The sequence below is a fragment of the Lontra canadensis genome, unplaced genomic scaffold (genome assembly GCF_010015895.1).
Source record: "Lontra canadensis isolate GAN:19392208 unplaced genomic scaffold, GSC_riverotter_1.0 scaffold41, whole genome shotgun sequence".
Classification (NCBI taxonomy): domain Eukaryota; kingdom Metazoa; phylum Chordata; class Mammalia; order Carnivora; family Mustelidae; genus Lontra; species Lontra canadensis.
The window spans coordinates 5,343,572-5,371,066 of record NW_022631035.1 but is presented as its reverse complement, the minus strand read 5'-3'; the positions used below and the strand labels follow the sequence as shown (position 1 = coordinate 5,371,066).

At 46.1% G+C, this 27,495-nt stretch overlaps 2 protein-coding genes across 6 annotated transcripts in view; one reads left to right on the top strand and one right to left on the bottom strand.

Annotated features, from left to right (window-relative positions):
* Nucleotides 1–1,289: 1,289 nt before the first annotated feature.
* LOC116875277 (histone H3.3A) lies at nucleotides 1,290–3,684 on the bottom strand. The gene is made up of 4 exons (XM_032870606.1): nucleotides 3,557–3,684; nucleotides 2,967–3,104; nucleotides 2,689–2,842; nucleotides 1,290–2,598 (listed from the first exon to the last, which is right to left on the bottom strand). Exons 2-4 carry the CDS (start codon nucleotides 3,092–3,094, stop codon nucleotides 2,470–2,472), a joined length of 411 nt encoding a protein of 136 aa, XP_032726497.1. The 5' UTR covers nucleotides 3,095–3,104; nucleotides 3,557–3,684; the 3' UTR covers nucleotides 1,290–2,469.
* A 3,661-nt stretch (nucleotides 3,685–7,345) lies between these two features.
* UNK (unk zinc finger) overlaps nucleotides 7,346–27,495 on the top strand; it is a 31,539-nt gene continuing 11,389 nt past the window's right edge. The window contains exons 1-6 of one of the 5 annotated variants that reach the window (XM_032870603.1): nucleotides 7,346–7,876; nucleotides 24,558–24,767; nucleotides 25,624–25,800; nucleotides 25,953–26,083; nucleotides 26,483–26,618; nucleotides 27,210–27,327. In XM_032870603.1, the coding sequence (XP_032726494.1) occupies nucleotides 7,773–7,876; nucleotides 24,558–24,767; nucleotides 25,624–25,800; nucleotides 25,953–26,083; nucleotides 26,483–26,618; nucleotides 27,210–27,327 (876 nt within the window). In that variant the 5' untranslated portion in view covers nucleotides 7,346–7,772. The remainder of the gene's footprint in view (nucleotides 7,877–24,557; nucleotides 24,768–25,623; nucleotides 25,801–25,952; nucleotides 26,084–26,482; nucleotides 26,619–27,209; nucleotides 27,328–27,495) is intronic. The other 4 variants (XM_032870604.1, XM_032870601.1, XM_032870602.1 and 1 more) reach the window with 4 other exon arrangements.

Genomic DNA, 27,495 nt, shown 5'->3' with positions numbered 1-27,495 from the left:
GAGTGCTGGCACTTCCAGCCCTTAACTGGTCTGATCGAAACCAAGTCCGTAGACAGTCAAGAAATGCAATTATTAATACACAGGTTCACCAAGCATCACTTGGCTCTGTCCAAAGCAAATCGTGACACGGATCACCTTTCAAAATAGGGGGTCTGCCTGTCATTACTGAAAGCACCCCCCGCCCCCGGAGTCAGAAAGCAATTTTCCAGGCATTTCCCCACAGGAAATTTTATTTGTGAAATAGAGGTTATCAATTCAAATGAAGACCACTAACAAAAATGAAAGTCTCAACTTCAAAAACTTTATTGTCTCATCCATCAAGGGCACAGGATACCTTCATCAGCTCCAGCTTTTGCTTTTCTCCTTACAGATTGTTCCATCACCTAAACCCAGGGTTATCCTGTGTGGGCAGCTTCCTAGAACCAAAAGATATTTTTGCCTTCTGGGTTAAGAATGCTCAAGCAAGTCTGGAAGCACAAGCTGCACTATTTAAAGCAGCAAATTCCCAGCTGCCCAGTAAAATCCACAGACCTCTACGTCAGATGTAGGGAAGACGCACTGGGGGAGAAGGTTCAAGTTTCACCGCACTTGGGTCATCACAACTAGTAAACTCAACTGACATCACCAGAGTGAAGTCTGTCTATTCGAACTCAAGACACTGCCAGGTACACTCCACAGCACATTAAGCCGTCCAGGATCGCGACGTCCTTCAGAAGCACAATGTTGGATCATCACAACTGGGAAGTCACTGTTCCAGAGCTGGTTACAACGAACCTTCCAGAAAACCAGCTCTTTCTATATTGGACTCCACCTCTGATGCGTCATGGAGGTTCATTAAGTTGCCAAGAATCAAACCTATTCTAGCTTGCCTCTCTCCCTAAGTCCCTTGAATTTGAAACCAAACATTTTAAAAAAATGAAGCTACTTTATTAGGGCACAACTATCTTTCTATAGCTACCAGCTCTAAATACACAGAATGCTTGTCTGATGACTGGTGTGGCTCTTGTGCCCATGTCTTGCTGACATCTAAATACTATGCATACAGTGTACCATCAATGGTTAAGAAAACTAGCTTTATACTGAAAAAGCAGCTTAAACCAACAAGGAGTTTTAAATTTGTTAAAATAATTTGTATAAAGAAATTTCATAATTATTTTTGTGTATAAATGGTTCCTTTGTCTACCGAGCAAAACCAGGTATAAACGAAGCTCAAACTTCAGGATACAAAGAATCTAGATAATGGACGTATTAAAGCTTTGTATATTCAAATGTAGGTTTTTGACACTTGGTTGAATAAACAAGTTTATTTGTAAATTTACTCAACATACATAATTGACCTGAAGACTTCAATAGAAGGATAATTTTTAAAAACCACCTGCAAAGGCCATCTCTATAGTGATTTTCCCAGGACCATGGATCAGATGTAACCTAACCGGACACCATCTTAACTGGCAGAGGTTCAAGCTGGAGTTGTGTGCCCCTCCCCCACAGCAAGTTTACTCTTAAGGATTATTATAATACAAACTCCACAAGGAAAAGAACTTCGGTATTGTTTCCTCTTGGTAGAGAAAAACTCGACCTAGTTAGGAGACCAACCACAACACAAAGAAAAGCTGCACTAACTAGTTTAGATTATTATTAACAGATGATGCTGGTGTGAATAACTCGGTATTATAGTCTAGAGCCCTTATAAATAAAATCCCCCCATTAGTGTTTGCATTAATCAGCTAGAGGGTTAGTTAACATGTGGTAGAATGAGGACTTATGCAAGGTATAATTTGCAAAGCATTTTACTATCAATGAAAACAAGTGCAGTCTAGTTAGGAGAAAACCAACTTGACTTTAAATTACACACACCTTAATGACAAGACTCCCCACATGTGAATGTAAAACATTTAATTTAAAAATGTTGACACTACAATATATAAAATAGCTATTATAAATGCACATAGTGTATTCTATAGCTGCCAAGTTTACTTTTTTTTTCTTTTTTTCTTTTTTTTTTTTAAGGAAACTGTAAGTTACACTGTGGTTAAGACTTGTATCTTCACCCTTGAAAAAGCCCACATTCTATCACAGTGATGTATGGTCAGACTTAACAGCCCCAATTGTTAAACACTTGGATCAAGTCATAACCAGTTTTATTGCAAAAGGACCCTGTACACATTTATCAATTCTAGTACCTTAATAGCTACCCAACAAGTCATTAACATACAGAAACATGCATCATGAGAAGCAAGAAGTATCACCCATCCCTTCTGCATATTAGCAACTTGTCACTCCTGAGCAACAGTGCTCACATCACTGAGGTCTGTGAACAGTCACTTTTCGCATTCATCCTGAGTGAAAGATGGAATGACTTAAGTACAAATGCAACATATTATAAACAATTTCTTACAAAAAAAGTCACAAATTAAACCAAAGTATTTTACAGAATTTACTACAAAACACCATAAAAACTGCCTTCACTTAAGCTCTCTCTCCCCGTATCCGGCGAGCCAACTGGATGTCTTTGGGCATGATGGTGACTCTCTTAGCGTGGATGGCACACAGATTAGTATCTTCAAATAAACCCACCAGGTACGCTTCACTGGCCTCCTGTTGAGGACAAGAGCCACACTATTAAACTCTCTTCGCGGAGAAGCCACGCACGAGCCCTCCGACCCTACACAGCCGCGCTCGCCTTACCTGAAGGGCGCCAATGGCGGCGCTCTGAAACCTCAGATCGGTTTTGAAATCCTGGGCGATCTCCCTCACCAACCTCTGGAAAGGCAGCTTCCGGATCAGAAGCTCGGTGGATTTCTGGTAACGACGGATCTCCCGAAGCGCTACGGTTCCGGGCCTGCAGCGAGCAGGGGAGTGTAAGCGGACACCCGGGGACGGACAGAGCCCGGCGCCAGCCCCAGGACGCGCTCCCGCACGGGCCGCGCGCCGCCCCGTCATTGTCTGCCTGCCGCCTCGCCTACCTGTAGCGATGAGGTTTTTTCACCCCACCGGTGGAAGGGGCGCTTTTCCGGGCGGCTTTAGTGGCCAGCTGTTTGCGGGGCGCTTTTCCACCCGTGGATTTACGGGCAGTCTGCTTGGTTCGGGCCATTTTCTTTTACCTAAGGAAGACATCCGTGATTCCGGGGCCCCGGCGCTCGCCCCCCCGGGGGGTCACGGGGGGACGGGCTCGGCGCCCCTGCCCTCCCGCCTCTTCACCGCGGCAGATGGCCCGGGGCCGCCGCCTCCTCCCCCTCCCCTAATGACTCAGGCTGCGAGGAGCGGCAGCAGCCTCCCCCGGGAGGGGGGGTGCGGGGAGGAGTCACTTCCCCTCCTCGACGGGCGGAGGCCCCGCTTGCCCGGAACCCGGCGTCGGGACATCTGAATCACCACCGGGAAAGAGGCGGAGACGCGGTTCCGGAACGAAGCCCCAAGGGGAAACCTCCCGGACGCACACCCGACGCCGGCGGCCCGAGCAGCCCGCACCAGCCAGCACTCCGCTCCCAACGGCTGAGGCCCGCGGCATTAACGGCCGACGAGGCCTCGAACCACGAGCAAACCCGCCAACGCTTACCCAATGCCGAAGTCTTAGACCGCTTCTTCGACAGCCGCGCCGCTCCTGCTGCCCAGTGAAGAGCCGCAGTCGCCGAGCAAGGAAAAAGAAAACCCTCCAACAAACGACCAAACCGCTCTGTGCTCCAAACCCCCCCTTTGCTTCCGCTTTTATACCCACGCTTCACGCTGCGTCCCTGCGTCATAGGGGCTTCATTTGCATACACCAACGACTTTTTCTATTGGCGGGAGCTTTCGCCGACGCGCTGACATCCCCGACACAAAGGCCGTGCTTCGGCCCCGCTCCCGGATTGGTGGGCATCTATGCCGCTGATTGGCTGTTAAAGTGGCCTAATGATTGGATGAATGCAAAGAGGAATGGACGAATCAGAGGTTAGCACGAAGCGGCTCTTCTGATTGGATAAAATGAAGCTATGTTTGGATCCTTCCCTCGGTTCCAAAGCTCTACAATAGAAAGTCAATGCAAATGAATTGCATTGGTCTGTTTGAGGACTTCAGGGTCGGGATGGTTAGGAATCCAACCAAATTCGCATCTCTCCAATAAAATGCAGGAGGAGAGATTATTTCAGGGAAATTCTTGTAAATATTTTCCAATGTAAAATAAAATGTGTTCCTGTGACTATTTACTTTCACATATTGATAGTTACGTATATACGGTAAAAGAATTAGAATTCAGCAAATCATGTTGTGCCACCAAGTATTTCATGTATCACGCATATACATTTTAACCAAAAGCAGTTCTTTTGTTTGGTAGTGTGGGTAGGGGTAAATAATAGACAAAAAAATATGTCAGTGTATGGTTTTATAAGAACTGTTTTGTACATTCTTAGACTATCACAAAATACTGTGTGATTTCAATAGCTTAAGGAAGTAGCCTTCTAAGCAACATTTTTTTGAATTATGTAATTCAACTGAATGAAATGACTGCAGCCAAAATGGAAATAGTCCTAGTACAACATTTACATGTCCATAAGGTATAAACAGAAGAAAACGAAATCAACACGTGCCCTTGTATATAGTGGTATATTGTCATCACTTCTAAGAAACACGACAAATGTATAAAAATGGTAATCCCTACTTCTGCCTAAATAAATGTCCTTGATAGATTGTAATGTTCAGTTCTTCTGATGATACAGGTATATAGAATACCAAAGCAGGGTATAGTTTGAGACCAGCCAAACTAAACTCAGAAAACCGAAATAAGAGTTTTGTGCATTTTATTTTATTATTTATTTATTTTTTAAAAAAGATTTTATTTATTTCTTTGACAGAGAGAGAGCACAAGGAGGAAGAGAGGCAGGCGGGGGAGGGGGGGAAGCAGGGAGCCCTGATGCTGGGCTCTATCCCAGGACCCTGGGATCATGACCTGAGCTGAAGGCAGAGGCTTTAGCCCACTGAGCCGCCCAGGCACCCCGAGTTTTGTGCATTTTATTCCATAGTTCCTACTCTGGGTTTACTGATTTTTTTTTTTCCCCTGAGTATTTTAAATCATCCAAATTCCGTGTACATGTAGATTTCAACTCAAATAATTATTGTACATAAACACAAATACCTCAAAAATTTACTTGTGACATCGAAGGTCTGCTCTCAGTATCAACAGCAAGGGGGGAAATGCTCGATATGAAGAAGCTGCTATGGTAAAAATGTCTTTCACCCAATCTCTGGTACCAAATTCCTCTCATTTCTGCCCTCTCAATTTTAACAGGCACAATTTGTATTTAAATATCACATATGTAAACTTTTATGCGATAATTTGGTCAACTTTAATTCCTGCCTTCGGCACAAAGTTTACAGTAGGGGAGGAATTAAGTTTTCTGTTTCATTCATGTGATGCTGAGAAACCAAGATGGAGGCTCTTGCCCTGTCCTCAGAACCTGAGGAAAGCTAAGAATCAGGGCACTGGTTAGATCCCACACAAAAGGCTCTCAAATGTTCTGGGATGTAACCAGAAAAATACCCTGTTAACATTTTTTGACTGCCCAAATGGCCTGGAGAGGGAATTGGTTCCTAAATTAACAACCCCTTTGTGTTCCAAGGATTTTCTAAAATATCCAGAATCCTGTCTGTCCCAAGCCTCCAGAGGACAGACACTCCAGTTTTGTTTTCTTTCTTGCAGTTTGGCTGATTACTAGAGGAGAACTAATTGCTCCAGCAGAAACTAGGTAAAGATTTACATTTATCCACTTAAAGGACCATTAGTGGGACTAGTCTGTCCTTCTTACTTGGCCGTCAAGCAGCTTTTTCTTTTTCCTAAGTTAGCACGGGAGAGGAAAAGCAACACAGGAAATGGGAAAGAACTAAAAATGTTTATACAATCAAAACAATGTGGAATGTGATGCAGCATGTAGGCTACTATCCTAGTTCCTGTTCTGGCATGGGCTTGCTGAGTAACTCTGTGCAAGTTACTTCTCTGAGTTTCGGTTTCCTCTTTTGTAAATTAAACAGTTTGGATGATATCATCTCCCAATTTTACCAGTACACACTCATTCTGAAGCTTATGGTATACAACTTATTTAAAGCCTTGTGCTGTGAACTCTATTTCTTCATTCACATCGCGCTTAGGTATTTGGGGGATAACATACAAGTCAATTACTTGGATTTAATAACAGCGTTAAAACAATACACTACAACTTTTATTTGTCCTTTTGGAATTTTTCATCTTCACACGCCCCTGGTGGTTAAACAATTGATTTGGCCTGTTTAGGAAATACCAGTTTCTCAACTTTGTGGGCTGACAATTTGGCTTCTGATGTGAGGTTACTCGGGACTAAATAAAATAAGTGTCATTCTCAAAACATTAACAGTTTTCCATTCACTCCTCCCAACGGCATCCCTAAGGTTATTGGGAACGTTTCTCTTTAACGTGACAATCACTAGACTAGTTAACCATCTAATCAAATATGAATCAGTCTTAAACACAAGGGATTTAAATAGATTCATTATGGAAAGCAAAGTTAAATGACAAGTGCCAATATTTTATCTATGAAGAACTTCATAAGGGGGGCGGGGGGCTCCTGGGTGGCTCAGTGTGTTAAAGCCTCAGCCTTGGGCTCAGGTCATGATTTCAGGGTCCTGGAATCGAGCCCCCCATCTGGCTCTCTGCTTGGCAGGGAGCCTGCTTCCTTCTCTCTCTGCCTGCCTCTCTGCCTACTTGTGATCTCTGTCAAATAAATAAACTCTTAAAAAAAAAAAAAACCTTCATAAAGGTGGAATTGGCTGATTTGACAAAAGCCACAGAGTGAAGAACTTCGCCCGACGAGTGGGAATCGGGCTCGGAAAACACAGAAAAGCTGACTTCCGGAGTAGGAAACTGCAGCGGGTCATCAACCGCACCCCCGACTCAACCCCAGGCTCTGCCTCTGGACACTAGGCGACGCTTCTCAACACCCCTGCAACTTGCTAGTGTACCTGAGACTGTTCTAGACGGAGATTAAATTCGTCCTTGGCCCCTAACGTACTGGAAACAAGTCGGTCAGGCCAGGCGTCGAGCTGGGGAGGGACCCAAGCCGTGGAGTTCCCGGTTTCAGGGTTGGTAAAGGTTTACGCGCGCCTCAGCAAAGACGCGGGAACGGAGTACTGCGTCGTGCAGCTCTACTTTAGCAAAGATTTCTCAGGCTGACTTCTGGTGGGTAGACTTTCCTTCATGCCTCCCCCGTTAGCCTGGCCGCAGGGATGAAGAGGATGTTGGCGGACTGCAGGCGCCTGCAGCACAAAGGCCCAGAGCTAAGGACGGACAATACAGATTCTGAAGCACTGCCGGGGCCGGCATCGTCTGGTGGCGAGATAATTATTACACTGTTAATGGTGAAACTACACTTGGACTGTTTCACAGAAGTCGTCAGGGCCTCTCTAGCTACGGGCCCTTTCCACTCCAGAGGGTCCAGTTTCAAGGAAAGCTCTCCTACGAAACTGGAAACGCACTGTTAAGAAGTAGGAACGCAGCAGGACTGCAATCCCCACAAGCCGTGGCGGGCCCTGAGCATCCGGGACACCGTCTGCAAGGCTCCCTGGGTATTGTGGTCCATTCCTTTGGCAGCAACCCTCTGCCGACGGTAAAATTCCAGCCGAACCGAGGACCACAACTCCCAGCAACCCTTGCTGCCGTGCGGGGGGTCTTCACGTTCTCGTGGCGCGGCGCAGGCGCACTGGGTCCTCGGCGCGGACCGCGCAGACTGAATAATAAAAGGGGAGCGGCGAAGAGGCAGGAAGACAGGACCATGTCGAAGGGCCCCGGGCCCGGCGGCTCCGCAGCTTCCTCGGCGCCCCCGGCCGCTACCGCTCAGGTGCTGCAGGCACAGCCCGAGAAACCGCAGCACTACACGTACGTAGAGCCCCCCCCGCCGCGCGCGCACGCCTGACGTCAGCGGCCAGCGTGAGTCACGCGCGCAGGGAGAGCGCGAGGCGGCCTCTCCCTCCCCCCCCTTCCTCCTCCGGCCCGGCCCAGACCGGTTCCAACCTGCTGGGGCCGGTCCCAACTGCCTCCAACTGCCACCAACCCCTGGTCGGGCCGTGGGGCGGGAAAGCCGGGCCCCGCCGCTGAGTGGGGAAGGCGGGAGTGCGGGGTGCGGAGAGCGCACATCTCAGGCCGGGCCTGTGAGGCCTAACTGTTCCTCAGACCTAAAACCACAGTATCAGGCCCTTGGGGGCGATCAGAAGCCCAGCCCAGAACCAGGATGAGCGCCCCGGGGGCCGGCCCTGCCGCCGCTGCGAATGACGGTTGGCGCGAGGTTCTGTCAGGCGCCCCGCGTTCCGTGCCCGGGAGGCCTTTTGTGTCCCCGAAGCCCGTATGTTGTCTGTGGAGGCCCCTCTTGCTTGGGACAGCCGACCCGGCCTGAGTCGGGGACCCCGAGGGCGATGGGGTCCGAGCGCGTCTTCAGGCCCAAGCGAAGTACGGTAGCAGAGGGAGCCCCGACGCTCGCCCCGCAGGAGTCCAGTAGATGGAAAACCCGCTCCCTGGGAATCTGCCTGTGTCTGAGGGGAGGTCCCTGCCTCCTTGTTCCCTTCGAGGCACGTTAAAAGACCACCTAGTGCGAGGTGCCTCGGGAGAAAGCAAGCTGCAGAGGCGGGCCCTCCTGCTCAGCAAAATGTTGGTTTCCAGCCCCCCGTCCCCCGCCCCCAGTGCTCCTTGAGCGCCTCGCCTCCGCTTGGGGCTCCCAGGTGCTGTGCGTGTTTAGAAGGACCCCCAGGTGGACCTGAGGCGGGCAGCCCTGGAGAGCCCCCCAGTACTGCCCCCCGGTGAGCCGAGAGCAGGAAGCCTCTGTGGGAGCAGAGGGAACTAAACGAGACAGGAGGAGCTCCTGTTTGTCACTCACCAGAGTAAGCCCCGTTAGGAAGCTGTTCTGGGATTGGGGGGCATGGGTTTTAGGAAGCGTATTGGTTTCTTTGTGAGGTTCCCTGCTATTGGTTGAAATAAGTTGAAGCTCTGTCTTTTCTTGGCTACAGTAGGACTCGTGTTAACTGTTACTCTTCTATTGTGGCCATTGCTTTGCGGGTCCTTCCTCCCTGGAGTTGTTTCTGCTGCCCTTCCATCGGTTTTGGTGAAATGATCTTACCTTAGAGAATACTGATCCGTTGAGTGGTTTGGTCAAGCCACAGTATGGTTTTGATTTGAAAATCTGCAGATTTCCCATGATTGGAACTTCTCTATAAAGTGGTTGCTCGGATCATATTTTTCAGTAACATAAATACTTGGGGTTATGTTTCAGCAACCTCTGTACGTTGTGTTGTCATTGAGTAGACTGTGGAATCTGTATTAGAAGGGTTTTCTTACCATTTGGAATTGACAGATGGAACAAGTCAACATCTGTGTAAATGTTAATAACTGAGTTTTTGTTCTGTTGATGCTTATTTGTTTAAAATCTCTTTCCACCGCTTGTGGGGTAAGTGCAGAGTAATCAGTCTTGACTCTCAAGGTGGCTTAGTAATAATAACAGAAACCCCAAGCTTGACTGGGTGATTGGTGGTTGTAGGTGTTCCCATCTTTTTATTTCATGTTAATTCTTCATTTGCATATATGTTTACGTTTTTATTTCCGAAAATCAGAGGTAGACATCTGTTGTCTTCCTTGGTAGATTTATGGGCGTTCAGAAGCTTTGATGATTTGGAAAACTTCATTCCCTTGTCATCTGAGGTCTTAGGAGCGCAGGGAGTTTGAGGATACAGATGATAGCACCTGTACGCGTACTGGCACTGATTTTCTTTTCTTTTTTCTTTTTCTCTCTTTTTTTTTTTTAAAGGTGAGCCCATTTGTTACCCTTGGAGGTTAGACCACAGGAATATTTTTGTTTTTCTTAAAATATTTAAAATTTTGAGCTGGCCAGTATTTTTTAAATTCTCACTTGCAACATGAATTTCCAGAATTTGTACCAGTCGAATATGGCCTTATATATTGCATAGATCCCTTTCTGGAATAGAGATATAAACCCTTTGTGTGTGTGTGTGTGTGTGTGTGTGTGTGTGTGTGTGTTTGTTTTGTTTTGTTTTTGTATGTTTGTATTTTTTTACCGGTTAATTTTTTTTTAACTTTTTAAAACTTATTTGTACATAAATTACACTAACTTTGTGTGTTTTTTATACCTGATATTATTTGAGATAATATGCTATGCAGTCATCTTTGCACTAATCCAGAAGAAACCTCTTAAAACTGAGTGCCACTCGAGGCACCTGGCTGGCTCAGTCAGAGCATGTGACTCTTGATCTTGAGGTTGTAAGTTCGAGCCCCGCACTAGGTGTAGAGATTACTTAAAAAATAAACTTTAAAAAAAAGTTTAAAAATTGAGTGCCACTCATCATAATGGCAGACAGTCTTGGTAAACTTGGTTGAATGTACCAAAAACAAATATTGGCTTGCCGTCTTGCCCCACAGATAAAGTCCTAGAATTTGAGCTCTTTTTCCTAAACCAAGATGAGTATTCATAACATAGTTTGAATGATAGTTTTGTTGGTATATTCCCCCTAAACTCATGAATAATCTTGCTTTAAGAAAAACTTTGAAATAATCCTTTTAGCCAATTGGTATAGTCGGCACTTGTGCTAGACCTGAGGAATTCAACCCTTTAGAAAATGGCTGTTAGAATTTCCTCTTACTCAGCTCCAAGTGTCTGATAGCATGCAGTAAGATGATAATGTGCATGTATCAGTCCTCTTCCAGTACAAGAACCACCTCACGTCTTGCTAGGTAATTTGAACTTTTATTTGACAAAGACTGAATTTGATCCATCTGTTTTCAGAACAAGTCCATCTTGTATATTGTATTTGAAGAGTTTTATTAAAGCGGTTTTATGAATGGGAAATTTTGGAGCAATTGCATTCCAAAATGTATCTACAAATTTAGCTAACTTTGGATTTTTTACTGGATAACAGTTACATTATTTTAAGTGTATAGTTGAAAGGTCACCCAAAAAAACCTGCCCTCCAAAATATCCAGGTTTTTGCCTCATTATTTTGATTCTATAAGAGGATGTAAGCTTTAAAGACATTAGATCATTTTTGGATTCCTTTGCTTGCAGTTGATTCCCAGACTTCTTAATGCCCTTGGGGTAAAGGAAAAATGAAATTCTAGTTTAGTGAAGGTTTTTTTTGGAGTTTTTCTGGCCACTGGGTGATTTCTTATGGGTAGAGGATAAATGCTTTATAGCGTCTTCTAGCCAAGTGTCTTTTTTTTTTTTTTTTTTTAAACTTAGAGACTGTTCCCTGGGCATCTTTTAAACAGGGTTAATGTGGCAGTACTTCCATAGATAACTATTTTGAGGCAAATTTGTTAATTTATACATCATATAAATGTTCCAAATTTCGCTTGATTGCATCTGACTGTGTTTTGGAAAACCCAGGAAATGAAAACATATTTAAATCATTATTGCAAATTGCAATAAAATTGTAAATACATTACTAGAGTACAACTTGTTGCACAACAGAAGTCACTGGAAGTGTTGCTAGGCAACCTCAGCAAGCGTGAGTTCAATTACCAATAAATATTTCTGGATCTTGTTTACTTGTTTATCAAGTAGAACTAATTTCTTACGGGACAAAAATTAAGAGCTCGTTGTGGTCTTCACTCAGGCCCACAGAATCCCCATTAATAATTAAGTGCCCATGCTAAGGGTAGAGTCAAGTGTAGCACCTAGTTGATATTTGCTGTGAAAGTAATGATTAAAATGAAGATTTGCTTAATGGTTAAGTTTTTTTGTTTTAATCCAGCTATGTTAGATACTAAAGAAGGCTTCCCCACAATCCATTTGCATCTGCTTTGACTGGTGGTTTCTATCAACCTACAAAGACTGACTTATTGGTGAGGGCAGCTGGACAACTCTGAGAGCAACTTAGAGAAATCCATCTTGGGCACACTCTATAAAGGAGCTCCTTCTCTGGAAATAGCACCCCAGATAAGTGCACAAAAGCAAGACACCCTCGTGGACCTACTTCCTCCCGCTTTCAACACCCTGATGCCTGAAGGTGAGGTCTCCTTCCTGTGTGTCTTAGAAGCCATGAGCTCATTTAGGTAATGAGAGCCCTGCAGCAGCCTGAGCACCACACACCTGCAGGCTTTCCCGCCAGATCTTTGCCTAAAGGTTATTTTTCTCATAGGAGAGGCTCTAGGTCACAAGTATGATAAAAGTAAGGTTGCGTTTAAAGCTGCATTACTTTAAATACTGGACTGGTGTAGGGATTATTTTCCCAGTTGGGGCAGTATTTATTTAATGATTAAGTTTTTCGTTTTGTCGTTGTTTTTTTTAATCCAGCTATGCTTGATACTAAAGGAGGTTTCCTACATTTGCATCTTCTGTATTTTGAAATTGCAACTATGGACAGTTATGGCTAATCCTAGTAGATTGTCTTCCCTTCTTTTAACATCTTGGATGAATTTGGGGCACACTAATGTGTTAAGTGAAGATGGATGTTGAATGTAAGTTTCTCTGCCATTCTTAGCCAATATATAAACATTACGTTAGTGTAATTGCTAAAAATGCCAAGAATTTCGGCTCAGGATCCTTCTGGACAATGTAGCTTTCTTGTTTTCTTACCATATAGATACTGTGTAGATTCACACACCAGCCAGCCATCTTAAAATACCTGCATGGGCCACAGAGATACCTGCGGAGAAGGTGTGGGTAAAATCAGTACATATGATAATAGGTATGGGGTTTATTTTGGGGGTGATGGAAATGTTCTGGAATTAGATAGTGACAGTAATGCTGCAACATGGTGAATATCCTAAGAACCACCGAGGCGTACGCTTTAAAATGGTGAAATTTTTATGTTGTGTCAATTATATCTCAGTTACTGTTTTAAAAAGTATATATATATTTTTTAAATCAGCGCATAAGAGTCTGTCAGGCTCATGTGGCCTGTCAGGGCTTGGCAGCATCGTTTGGTATGGTAAAGCCTACAGTCTGTGAACACCTCCTTGGTGCCCCTTTTCTAGCCTTCTCAGTGGCTCAGTCCCTTTGTATCCATTCTAGGTGAATGCCCCCATGTTCTAGGTCTGTGGAGATCCTTTGAGATATGAAGTGAATACTCAGCAAGTTTGAGACTCCTGGTTGTTGGTAGTTGTACTTCACATTGTCTCTGAATTGACAGCCGTTACAGGGAACAAGCATGTTGTCCCCATTGCCTTTGTAAAAATGAACGGAGCTTCCTAGGGTGGGTGGGAGATAGAAAGTTGCTCTTCTTGCTGAAATGTAATGAATTTCATTCTCAGGTAGTTTATGGTTGTTTTAATGTTCACATTGACATTTCTTTAAGGACGAGCCACATGTTTTAGTCATTTTAAATTATATCAGTGGCTATATTTTAGTTCTAATAATCACAAATTTTTTATTATTTCTTTATACAATCCCTCAACTTTCACCCCTTTTTTCTTTGCCAGTGTGTAGAATTTGACAGCAGTATCAAGAGCTGATGAGGAAGAGAAGATGGAAAGGAGTCTAGCGACTTAAAAATCTCATAGCATTCTCTGTGAGGTGACCTTTTTCCTGCTGGGGCTCAACTTACTTAGGAGATAAAGAAGATACTCAGGCCTGTGATAGTATCAACATGTCATATCTGAGCTTATTGAAATGTTTCATCCCTTTCCTTATTCTTTATATCACAGTTTACTTTTTGTGTTCCTAAATCGACTCATTTGTTTCCTACTAGTATTTGAAACCCCATGTGGCCAACGTGAGTCCTAACAAATTGACTTCTGATGAGGAGTGGAAGGGCCCATGTGCCCACCTTCCTGTGAGATTTTGGCGTTGTCACAAAACTACCCCATGGAGATGTAGCTATGCTTAGGAAAGAAGAGGTTGAGAAAAACTTTTGGCCTGGTGTTTTATGATGTAAAAGTTTCAAATAATAGTTTTTATATGTAAGTTTTTATTAATAATGGTAAGAATATTGCTATGTCTTTTTGATGTAACTTTTACTGCTTAGAGGTGCCAAGTATTTGGTAGCCCACCACATTAGGATTTGTGTCAATCAGTCTACCCAAATATAAAGTAGAAGCCCATGCTTGTATTTTCTTATTTAAAAAAAATCCAAAATTTAAATTTTATAATTGAACTAAAGAGTACTTTATAACGAATATATAAAATGAATATTAAATTTCCAGTAGAGTATGTTAAAGTTAACATTTTTGTTTTTTATTTTTAGTAACTTATTTCGTGGTTATTGTAATTATGGCCTGTTAAAAACTCCCTAACAGGGGCCCCTGGGTGGCTCAGTGGGTTAAAGCCTCTGCCTTGGGCTCAGGTCATGGTCCCAGGGTCCTGGGATCGAGCCCCGCATCGGGCTCTCTGCTCGGCAGGGAGCCTGCTTCCCCCTCTCTCTCTGCCTGCCTCTCTGCCTACTTGTGATCCATGTCTGTCAAAAAAATAAAAATCTTAAAAAAACAAAAACAAAAACAAAAAAACCCACAAAAACTCCCTAACATATTTTGAACAGCTTCTAGAGAATCACTTATGCTTATCTGCTATTACTGTTGTTTCTCTTTGTAGCTCAATTAAGAAAAGCTTAGTTAACAGCGCAGTGTTTAAGAGCACTGACTGCAGGGCCAGACTGATTGGGTTTGAAGCCTAGCTCTGCCACTTACTAGCTGTGGGACGTTAGGCAAGTGACTTTCCTCTTTGTCATTTTCCCAAGGATACTAATGGTACCTACCTCATGGAGTTCTTGCAGGGTCTCAGTGAGTTAATATATGTGAAGTGCTTAAAAGCGCACCTGGCATTTAGCACAGTGTATCATTTTTATCAATATTTGAACAAGGCCCAAGTTACTGCTTTCAGTTTCATTGCTACCTCCTTCAACAGCCTTAACCAAATGCTGCTTTAGCTACATCTACCCTGAAGTGGATTCATCAGTTCCTAGGGTACGTGTGGGTCAGTGTTGTCTTCAGAGAACATATTCCTCCCCTCCGTGTCCATTCAAATTTCACTCCAGGTGCCCTTCCAGCAGCCTCTGTCCGCTCCCTGTATTCTACATGATGGATTGGTGTTCTAAACCAAACGGATCTGCTCTTACAGGGCCAAAGACTTCGTTTTACAGAAAACTGTACAAAATAACGCATCAATTCAAATGTATATACTCACACATTCATCAAATTGGGGGTTTTCAGGCCAGGAAGGCTGAATTAAGTCAAGGTGTTATTTAGGGAAGAATGAACCAGGGTTTTCAGTACTCCTCACATACATTCTCCAGAATCGATGATGTGAGTGAACCTTTCATGAATGTTCTCTCCTCAGTTTTATCAGTTCCAAAATCTTTGGGTCAAGGGCGCAGTCCTAGGAAGAAGGAAGTAGGCACGTGTCGGACTCACTGCCAGCACTGTATCATCCGGGCCATTCATCATCTAGTTCTCCAGGCCAGGATGGCTTACCGGTGTCAGCCCTTTCCCGGTGAGGAGTGGGCTGCGCTCATTTTCCGGTGAAGGGCGCCCCCATGTGAAAGCCTTTGCTTTCATAAGTGCCTGTAGCACTTAAACTTGAGGTTCCTGTTTATGTTTCTGTGCGTTAGGATAGTTCTGTTGTATCCAGGAGGTACACACTGGCTCTGAGGTCCTACTGTGTGAACTCTGGCTAAAAGTCAGTTGCAGAATCAAAGCCTGCCTTAAATGTTCTGACATACTCAGATTCATTAGACGCTGACTTTATTTGCCTTAATACTATCTGAGCTTGCTTTTCTGCCAGAGAGAATGTTTTAAACCAGGAGCACCTGAGATTTGGAAACCAAATCTCTATAGCCCTATAGTGCTTTTTCGGAATTGTCCAAATATTTGCCAATTAAATTTTAGCTTTATTTAGTCTTTTTTTAAAAAATTTTTTAAAGGTTTTATTTATTTGACAGATTACAAGTAGGCAGAGAGGCAGGGAGAGAGAGAGGTGGGAAGCAGGCTCCCCACCAAGCAGAGAGCCTGATGCGGGGCTCGATCCCAGGACCCTGGGATCATGGCCTGAGCCTAAGGCAGACGCTCAACCCATTATATATATATATATAAATGTATATTTATATATATAAATACATAAATATATATAAATATATACCATGATCTGAGCCAAAGGCAGACGCTTAACGACTGAGCCACCCAGGTGCCCCAATATTGTGGATTTCTTAACAAACAAAAAGGCTTTAATTCTACAACTTATTAATCATAATTCAATAAAGAAAAGTCAAGGTAACTTCTAATGTCAATAATACTGGATGTATTTTCCCTTACAGTCTGGTGACATACTTCCATAATTTTTCTTGATAAATCTTTGGTTTGTACCCAGTTTTTGCCAAATAGTCATCATAATACCCCTTAGTTTTTGGAGAAAAGAGAAAAAGGAATTTAATACATCTCTAGTGATCTCCACACATTCCCAGGAATTACAGAGCAATCCTGGTTACTTTTCTGTTCTGCGTGTGAGTCTGATCTCAAAATTAGCATTCAGGGTGAGGAACAAGGCTGTGCAGACATTGTGGGGAAGGTAGCTAGAGAAGTTACTGGTTTATAAATTGCCAGGAGAAGCACGTAAATCAGAGATCGGAATTCCTTCTGTTTTGCTGGGTTAGTGTATAGCTGCTGTGGACCAGGCTTGTACCACTTGCGAAGCTCTAACCTATCTTGAATATCTGCTGTGGGCCAGCTCTTGCAGAGGTGCAGAAATGATAGACATGGTGACATACAAAGCAGTTGAAATCAACTGTTCTAGGGGCTCTCTGGGCTGCAGTCATACCTTGTAGTGGAAACCTGGAAGGAGCGTGACTAACTCCAGTGGGCTGTGTCAGGGAACCCTCTTATGGAGAGGAAGCCAAAAGGGGGACCCAAACCCCAGGAACGATATGATCAGAAGTGTAGGGGATGTAAAGGGAGGGTTATGGCCTGTTGGGGAATACCAACTCTTCAGAGCAGAAGTCAGCAAACTACAGCTCGTAATGCCAGATGCAGCCTGCTGCCTGCCTTTGTATGGCATGTGAGCTAAGAATGGCTTTTACATTTTTTTTTTAAAGATTTTATTTATTTATTTGACAGATCACAAGTAGGCAGAGAGGCAGGCGGAGAGAGAAGGGGGAAGCAGGCTCCCCACTGAGCAGAGAGCCTCATGTGGGGCTCCATCCCAGGACCCTGAGATCATGACCTGAGCCGAAGGCAGAGGCTTTAACCCACTGAGCCACCCAGGCACCCTGGCTTTTACATTTTTAATGGTTGAAAAAGAATCGATACTATTTCATGACACATGAAAATTATATGAAATTCACATTTGGGGATGCATAAATAAAGCTTTAATGGAATCCCCACCCCCATTGGTTTCCATGTTGTCTAGCTGTTTTTGCACTGTAACTGCAGGATTCCATAGTTGTGACAGATACCGCACGTGGCACTCTCCTTGCATGGTACTGCTGTTCGGTGTACTACAGATGGCAAGGACACCATTACAACGTGACAGTGTTTGCAGTGTGGTGTGTATTAGCACACCACAGTGTTTTATTTATTCCTTATTACCAGTGTCTGCCAATCAGAACAGGCGAGGAGGAGAAAAATGGACTTTGGAATGTCGTGTTTTTAGGGCACAATGGAGTGTAAATTCTTTTGTTACTAAATTAGATGGCAAAGCTGTCTTAGTAAGAGCTGTGCTTTGAGAAGACCAATCAACATTACCAGACTAAGGAGTTGTCATGATAGCAGCAGTGCATAGGAAGGAAATGGTTAGGAAAATTAGAAATCTTAAAGGGACTGTTTTCATCACAGCAGAATTTCTTCACAAAAAAGAAAATGAGGCTGTGACTGGAGTAAGTTTCTCGAGTGGCTCATGGATTAGCTGAGCTAGGAAAGCCGTCTACTGATACTGATGATCCTGAGCGAATTACATTGTGTGTGATTGCAGCAGCTGAAGAAACTTCTCCTGAGCAAACGGACTTGTTTAAAAGCGTTAGCCTTTTGTCTAGAACAACTTCTCAAATGTGGAAGCCCGTGGGAGGAATAGCAGTAGTCAGAATACCAGGCAAATGATTTCATGTGGTTTTCCTTGGGCTCTTGATGAGTCAACAGATGTCACTGTTAACTGTTCAGTTGATTTCTTCATGGAGTCCGCGCCTGATCTGAAGTGCCTGAAGAATGAGCAGCAGCGAATCGCTACTTAAAACAATGACCGCTGAATTAAAAAACAAAACAAAACAAAAAATGACAGCTGAGAATACTTACAAAAAAGTTAAAAACTCAGTACATCCTGAAGTATGATCTGCTAATACCTGTTACAGCTGATGGTGGTAAGAATAGAGGTATGGAGCAGGAAAAGATATAACTGGACAAATTTACAAAGCTTTTGAGAATGCAAGCTCTCAAGCTTACATTCATTTTATGCGTCAGCAGGTATTTTGCAGAAAAATATTTGAATCCCGCCATGTTATTGAACTGTTAGAGTCAGCAATGAACTTTACTTCCTCTCGTGGACTTCACCATGCTAGTCAATGCCATGACTTTTTGTTAGAGAAGCTGAATATTCTGGCATGCCCTACCTACTACACCGTAGTCTGATGGCTGAACAGTGAAGTATTCTTTTAATTTCCTGAATTCAGGGCTGATGCTGAAACTTTTCTGAATGAGAAGAATGATTCTCAGCCACTATTCTTGAATGTTGAAAAGCTTTGGAAATTGGCTTTTTCTGCATACTTGATAAGGTTTCTTAATGACTTCAGCCTAAAATTACAAGGCAAACAGTCTCTTTGCAAATCTTAAGTTGTAGTAAAGTTTCTTCGACATCTAATGTCTGAATCATGTCATGTCAAGCTACTTTATACACTTCAGTTTAAAGGCAAGATCTCCATTCCTACACAAAGTTACTGTGGATGATTTCTGAACACAAATTACAGTTCCAGCAGTGATTTTGCTGCTGGATGTGGATGCAAAAGAAATTTCCTTATTTCAGAATCCATGCAACTAACCTGTGCAACTAAAGAGTTTACACCAAACCTTCGATTGGAAGTGATTAAAAGGCAACTGTTAAGACTCTAATAGAATTCTATAGCTGCCTTCTAAGCGAAGAATGTCCTCGATTAAAATCATGCTTGTGGAATGGTAACCGCATTTGGCAGTACCTATCTGTGAAAAGACATTTTCTTTTTTTTGTTAAAGATTTTATTTATGTATTTGACAGAGAGAGAAAGGGAACACAAGCAGGAGGAGTAGGAGAGGGGGAAACCGGCTTCCCCCAGAGCAGGGAGCACAACATGGGGCTCTGGTCCCAAGACCCTGGGATCATGACCTGAGCTGAAGACAGATGCTTAACGACTGAGCCACCCAGGTGCCCCGTGAAAAGACATTTTCAAAGATGAAATTTATAAAATCTGATGACAGAGTCTGCATTAACAGATGAACATTTGTAATCAATTTTTTTTTTTTTTTTTAGATTTTTATTTATTTGACAGAGATCACAAGTAGGCAGAGAGGCAGGAAGAGAGAGAAGGAAGCAGGCTCCGTGCCAAGCAGAGAGCCCGATGCGGGGCTCCATCCCAGGACCCTGAGATCATGACCTGAGCCGAAGGCAGAGGCTTTAACCCACTGAGCCACCCAGGTGCCCCAACATTTGTAATCAGTTTGATGAAGGGACCTTAACTTTCCAAATCTTATCCCATCTCTCCGAATTTATTTTATTAGAGCCTCTACAAAACTCGTAGTCAATTACTAGGTTTTGAATTTCATCAAAAAAATGTGGAAGTTTGTTTTCTCTTGTTCTGTAAGTACATATTTTGGCCTCTTGACACTCAAGGTCTAAGATACTAACTGGTCCTTTATAGGAAAAGTTTGCTGACCCTGCTCTAGTCTGGTTTATTGTTGGGGAAGAGAACAGATCAGGGGCAGCAAGGCAATAGAGTCCAAGTGAGGCCATGCAACACTATTCTAGAATCCATGGGGGAACTAGATGTGGATTAGAATACCAGCCCCTTTCTCCCCATTGCCTCTAAACATACGTAGTTTTTCTGTCACCTCTGATACTTTTCTATTTATTCTGTTTGTTTAAATTCTCTTTGGGTGAAACACCCACACTGATAAATCTATTAAGTTAGACAACTTGGAATAGGATTTAAGGTTTAGCTGGAAATTGAACTGGTAGCAGTTTAACGTTTGATCTAAGCTTGATATAACACCTCCTTCGGGGTGATGTAAGTTACTGATTTTATTAATCCCTTATGCGCTATCACTGTTAGTGGGGCAAGTGCTTGAATTTAGATTTCCAGTAGGCTGCTTTTTGCTGTTACTTACAGTTTTGGAAAATAAAAATAATCCAATAAATACTGAAAGTACTTTTGATTTTTATAATGTGGCTTCGTATATTTGATTTTAAAAGATTTTGGGAAAAGTATTATAGGTTGTATAAAGTGGGTTAACAATATGATAGGTACATTATGATTATATCTGTGTAAAAATACCAAGAGAAAATTTACCAAAGGCTGATAACATTAGTGATGGGATTAAGGGCAACTTTGCCAGTTTTCCAAAATTTTTATAAGTGGGCATGTGACTTTCATAATCTTTTGCATTTACAGATAAACCATTGGTGGGATAATTAATGTGATGTCCTGAAAAGGAGTGAAAGGTAGCTTTGATTTAAGCTCAGCCGTGGGGCAGACTGGGGCAGACGTGACGGGCACTGCTTAGAAAAGGTAAAGCTCTGAGCGGTCGAGGTCCATCCCTTTTTCTGGTTGAAGGCGTGGCTTTCTCGGACAGAGCTCTTACTTGCCCAGGGCCTGTGTGGTTTCTGGACTCCTTCTAGCCATAGTAGCTCACCAAGGCCTTGCAGTTTGGAACCGTTCTGTGTTCCTGGCTTTTACTCCTGAGTGCAAGTATTCCCAGGAGATGGGAGTGTGAAGAGCTTGGTGGTGTGGCCCTTGTGCCTTCCTCAGAGCTGGCGGGGAGAGTGAGGAGTTGGTATGTCTTCTCTCCTCAGACCCCAGGACTTCTTGGGTTTCCCGAGAGTTGGTTGAATTAGAGTGAATTTCAACCTATTTAGTTCCTTAGATCTTGAACTTTCAAAGCCTTAAGATGTAGAGATGAATTGGAGCTTAACAGTGACAGTTTGTTTCATTTCAATCCATGAAAACAGGAAAGTGATTTCTAAGTAGTTTTCTCCCTGCGTCCTGGGCACTGCACTGCCTGTTAGCACAGGGTCAGAGTGGGGGGGGGGAGAATGGGAAATTCTGAACAAGTATTTTGATTCCTGGGTAGGAGGTGGCACAATTCCATTCATGATTTCAGCAGAAATGTTAGAAATTTCTCTCCTCTGATTGTGGTTGGCTGAAAGTGGGCTCTCTGTCTGCATGAACTGGCCAGTCAGCCCCTTCTCTCCTGAGGCTTTTCTGTAGGATACTCTGCCGTGGTTCCCCAGTGTGGTGCTTTTCACAAGGGAGTGGGGATTGGGCTCTCACCTCTCCGCGCTCTGGCTGCTGGCGGTGTCCTAAAGCTGTAGCTATTGTTCTGCGGGCTTTGCCTTTTCTGTGACTTCATTTCTGGTGTTCATCCAGCAGACTATTTGGTTCTTACTTGCTGCCAAGGATTTTATAATCTAGTAGTGGAGAAAAATGTACAGGTTAGTAATATGCATTGCAGGATAAAGGCTATAAAAATGTCTAGAGAACATGCTGGCAAAACTTTAGAGATTCTAACTTTTAGCTGAGGACAAGGGCAGAAAGGGGAGGACGGGTGGAAGCCAAGGCACCGTGGACGTAGTGGTATCAAATTTATTACCGTTGAATTCAGTCTCGAAAGAGGTCTGCAGGTAAGGAAAGGGACATAAAGGGAAGTTAAAGATCTATTTGCAAGACACCAAGGACTCCAGTTTTAGCAGCTGGAATGGAGAGGAATCAAGGGAAATAAGGCTGGAAAAAAAAATACTGGGCCAGATGCGTAGGGCCTAGAATGCCAGGCTGAATAGTTGGTGCTTATCTGGAATTACTGGGGGAAACTAAAGACATTTAAGAAAGTGGGAATTAAATTTGGGCTCTAGGAAGAATAAAGGAATGCTGTGTAGTAGAAATTGGACAGGGGGAGAGGCTGGAAGCAGAGACTGGTTTATTAAAAAGTACAAAGTCCCTGGCCTGCCACTTACAGTGAGACAATTTGTTGCCTCCTGTCTGTCCTCTGTGGCATCCCTGCCAGTCAGTGCCCTTGGGGAGCCCTGGTATTTGCGTGTGGCACTGTGGACAGGGCTGTCCCAAGCAAGCAGGTTGCCGAGGCTCCTTCTCCAAGAGGACAGATTATGCCCAAAGTCAGGGGGACCACATCTTAGAGTTCTTCCCCTGGCTGCCTCCCAGTTTTTTACTGAGGCACTGATACCAAGCAGACAAGCACCACTCAGGGTTGGCACATTTAGCCGGTTAGATTGCAATTTCAAATAACGGATACATTTTTATTATTAGTGTGCCCCATGCAGTACTTGGTTTATCTGAAGTTCTGATTTAACTGGGTGTCCCAGGGTCTGACAGTCCTAACCAGTCTTCACTCTTCTCTGCTTCTGGCCCTGGACTCTGCTTCCTTCTCTTCCATTTTCCACCTCTTAGCTCCCGAGTTCGTCTCCTAGTGGGTCCAGAGTCCAGTGAAGTATGTGCTGCCGGGAGGGAGGGGCCAGAGGTTAGGAAGATGGCTGTCCCATCTCAGTGCCAGGGTTTGGGACGTGGGTGCCACACGACGTATAGTTTTCTCTCTCACCAGACAGGAAGGAAGACCTTGTGTTCCAGTGCCACACCTTATCCTCCTTTCCCCTTTCCAGTTCCTCTCCACCCCACTCACATCCCACAAAGGTACTTGGAACTCTTGGACCCAAACATACTTTCTAAGCTCATACTTAGCCCTTTGCCTTAAACATCCTTCCCACATTCTTCACCCACCAGCACCTCCCCATTTCCCTTCCTCTGTACTAGCCTGTGCCCTTTGTGCTGGGTTCCCAAGGAACCCTCAGCCAACCTCCTTTAGAACCTTTCCTGCACTTGATTGATTCTGCCTGTTACTTGTATGTCTCTCCCAAGAAATTACGGGCTTTCAGGGGCAAGGATCTGCTTCTTCATTAGGGTCCTCAGTGCCTGCTACCATGCTTGCACCTAGTAGGTGCTCAATAAACGTGTGCTGCAGGACCAGCAGGCTCTGTTTGGAAGTTTTACTGCCCCTTAAACCGTTACGTGTGTTCTGCAGGGAGCACCCAGCTCCAGCTTCCCCCAGCCTAGTACGTACACCTGGACACACTCCACACTTCAAGGAGGAGAGGGTTTTTCAGCACTTTTCATTAGCATTAAAGAAAACTTGGCTGGAAAGTCTCACCCTCCATCTACCTGTCCCTATACCTTCTGTATGCCCAGATTAGTAAGGCCCCAAGTATCCTGGCATGAGCCACATCCTCTCACCTTTGTCCCATGCCTTCTAGCTTTGGGTGCGGCTCCAAGCCTGGACAGTTACTTCAGGTTGTTGCTCCCTCTGTGCCCTCTTCTGCACACAGTCTTCTGTGCCTTCTAGAATCATCCTCCTTGCTGGCATCAGATGCCCTCTATCAAGCCATTTGTTGCCTGCATTGTTAGGGCTTAAGGGAATGAATAAAGAGAAGTACACTGCCTGCCTGTGCGCGCTGTGTAGGGGCTCCCAAGTCTAAGACACCCTCCACCTGGATACATAGAATGAGCCAAAACACAGATGGATGGCATGTGCTGTAAAGGGGGTAAGTGGGTTTGGGGCCCTCCACTGGGTGGTGCACGGGCGAGTGCTATATTGGGGTCTCTTGGCTATTACATGCAGAGTAGAGGGACAGAGCTTGGGAGGAGGCCAAAAGGACGGTGCCCCCAAATCTCCAGGTTAGTCAGGATGTAAACAACCCCAGCTGCTGTGGGTTCGCAGTTGTGAGACCATTGGGGCAGGCAAGACTGGGAGGGAGAGTCTCTTCGAATGCTTGCTTCTGTAAAAGGGGCTCCTTCCCAGGCACTAACCTGTGTCGTGCTAGGAAGTGTCTCTGGGAACAGGCAGGCAGACGGGACCATTTTTTTTTCTGACTCAGTAGTTCAGAGGAATGCCTTGTGACTTTCAGTTCCAAAGCAGCAGCCTCCCCAGCCCTCAGCCTGGAGCCTCACCCCTACTCCTGGGACAGATGAGACCCTCAGGGATCTGGGTCCCCTAAGCAGCAGAGGACCCTACGGGAGTTTGGGAAAAGCTCCTCATGTTCTTGTTTGCAGCCCTTTGCCTGTGATCAGTGGTTTGGCCTGGGAAACCTCAGGCAGGGCACAGAGAGCTAAGCCGCCGGTTAAGGCCTCCACTGGCTGCCATGGGAGACCGCTGATGGCTGTGGTCTGTGGTTCTCCCTCTTCAGGCTGGCTTGGGATCGGGGTACTGGCTTGGGATCGGGAGGGTCTGGATGCTCAGGTCTACCCTTAGCTCTGGACTTCTACCGCTGTCCTAATGGAACTAGCACCCCAGAGTAGGGCCCTCAGAGGACTTGGTGGCTAACTTCTTGCTGGGAAGCAAGGGGCTTAAGTCTCTGCTCCTGGCCCACCCTCCGTGGGGGCTCTCCCTGCAGGTACCTGAAGGAATTCCGCACAGAGCAGTGCCCACTCTTCGTGCAGCACAAATGCACTCAGCACCGGCCCTACACCTGCTTCCACTGGCACTTCGTGAACCAGCGACGTCGCCGGTCCATCCGCCGTCGGGACGGCACCTTCAACTACAGCCCTGACGTCTACTGCACCAAGTACGACGAGGCCACAGGCCTCTGCCCGGAGGGCGACGAGTGAGTGCCCCACCCCCGCCCCCCGCAACCTGCCCTCAGAGGAGCCTCATGTCTCCTGGGTCATGTGCCCTCAGAACAGGACGGGCAGAGTCTGGGAAGCCAGCCAGAGGCTACTTTGCGGAGTACTCCTGTTGCCTGGCCTGCCTTCGTGGCCTGGACCTGGGGCTCACACCCCGCCATCCTCTGGGGGAGTCCTTCTTCTTCTTTACCCACTTTTGGGAAACCTGTGTAGCCTTTTTTCTTCTGCTAAGTAGAAGAAAAGGCAGGCCTGGGGACATCACTGAGAGGGAATGTTTGTGGACCCTGCTTGTTTGAGCCTTGCAGAGGTGTTAGTGGAAAGCACTGCTGGGGATCTGTGGGTACAACGCACTGAGCCATCCCTGTACTCACACTTTTCCCAGAGGTTCAAGGCTTATTGTCTCCCACCCTCTGAGCCCCGTGCCCCCAGCCTGGTGAAGCCCTGGGGCATGAGAGGTATGCCCATGCTGGGAACAGGCCGTTTCTCTGTGGATCCCTGCGGATCTAGGTGGCACTTGCTCTCCCAGGAGTGTGCCCCGCTCTGGAGCTTCTCTTCAAGTCAGCCCAGGGCCTTGGCCAAGTAGCCCGAGAGGACTTTCTGAGCAGGCTGAAGTGGAAATCCTGGGCCCTTGTGGGCCCATCAAGCTACAGCGTCCGACAGGCAGTGGGAGGGGTGTTCTGTCCCCGAAGCAGGGCCTGTCACCGCTGGCCTCCTCAACCAGGGCGCCATCCGGCTGGTGGGGAGAGCCTTCGGGTGGGGGGGGGACGTGGGGTCAATGGCCCCGGGTCCCAGGGGGAAAAGGTGGGTCCCCCCCCCCCCCCATACACAACGTTTCAGGTGCCCATTCCTGCACAGGACCACAGGGGACACTGAGCGCAGGTACCACCTCCGCTACTACAAAACTGGAATCTGTATCCACGAGACAGACTCAAAAGGCAACTGCACCAAAAACGGCCTGCACTGCGCTTTTGCCCACGGGCCCCATGACCTCCGTTCCCCTGTCTACGACATCAGGTGGGCTGGATGCCATGCTGGGCTGATGGCTGTGGGCCAGGGTTGGGGCCTCGCTGCTGACACGGGACTGCCATAGATGGAGTGCAGGGGCTGGCACTCTGGGTCTCCCCTCATGCCCCGTCCCCACTCTCTGTCCTCTCCTTTCCTCCCAGAGAGCTCCAGGCCATGGAGGCCTTGCAGAACGGCCAGACCGCAGTAGAGGGCAGCACAGAGGGCCAGACGGCTGGGGCTGCGAGCCACGCTATGATAGAAAAAATTCTCAGCGAGGAGCCACGGTGGCAAGGTAAAGGTGGCCCCACAAATGGCTGTGCCTCCTCCTGTCCAATGTCTGTCCCCTCTCCTCTTCTGCCTGGAGCTGCCCTAAGGGTTTGGCTCACCACCACTTCTTCATTCCACCTTGCATCCAGCCTCAGCCCTTCCATTCGGGGGCGTTTCTGGGGAGTTTCTCCAGACATGCCTTGCCCTTAGGCATGTTTATGTACATGTGTTGTTGACCCTCGTTATGTTGCCCTTTTTGATCCTGTGAGCCTTGAGTGTCTCTAGTGAGGGGTGGTGTTCTTACCTTCCTCCTGGGTCTCAGTCTTGGCATTGGCACATGAGGCAGTCTGAGCTCCTGGACCCCTTCCCAAGTGGCTTCTCCTGCCTCACCTACCTGACCCCTGCCTCTGGCCCCCTTGTGTAGAGACTGCTTATGTGCTGGGGAACTATAAGACGGAGCCGTGCAAGAAGCCCCCAAGGTTGTGTCGCCAGGGCTATGCCTGTCCCTACTACCACAACAGCAAGGACCGGCGGCGGAGTCCCCGGAAACACAAATACAGGTCCTTTGGCCTAGGCAGGCCAGTCATGGGAGGGAGGGGTGGCAGGGAAGGGATTGCGGTGGGGGCTGCTTCCAGGGTGCTCACAGGGAGGCTGGCAGGTCAGCCCTGGGGATTACAGGGTTGCAGGTCCCAGATATAAGGGGAGGAAATAGTCAGGATAGCTGAATGATGGCGAGTCCTCTGGGATCCTCCTCTGGCATGAAATGAGGATCTTGGGTCAGACGATCTCCAAGGTCCCTCCTGTTCTGATTCTGAGGGGCAACTGTAGGGGCCAAGCCATCGTGTGGGAAATACGGTTCTGGCTATAGCCTGGCTCTCCTGGAGCTGCAGAGTGCTTGGCATTAGGACCTGGCCGAAGGGGAAAGAAAGTGTCCTTCTTGCTGATAACAGCCATGCTGCGCCACAGAAGCAGAGCCAGCTTCTGGCCCCAGTAAGGCTCTTACTCTGCAGCACATCTTTTCTCTTTGTGAGCCTGGCCCTGTGAAGCAGGGGGACCAGAGACGACCCTGAATAGGCATGTGGTTGGCATTCCCCAGCTCCTAATCTCTCCCTCTCCTGCATCACTCTGACCCCACTGTCTAATTGTACCAGGTCATCTCCATGTCCGAACGTAAAACATGGGGATGAGTGGGGAGACCCTGGCAAGTGTGAGAACGGAGATGCCTGCCAGTACTGCCACACCCGCACGGAGCAGCAGTTCCACCCGGAGGTGGGCATTGGACTGGGGCTGGGGCCGGGACCCTATGAGGTCTGTGGGTGGCTTTACGTGCCCTTTTGGGGAAGCAAGGAGACAGGAAAGGAGGGCCTGGGCAGGTGTGGGCAGAACTCACACTGATCCCATCCTGGAAGAGGCTCCCACCCGTGCAGTGCCTAAAGG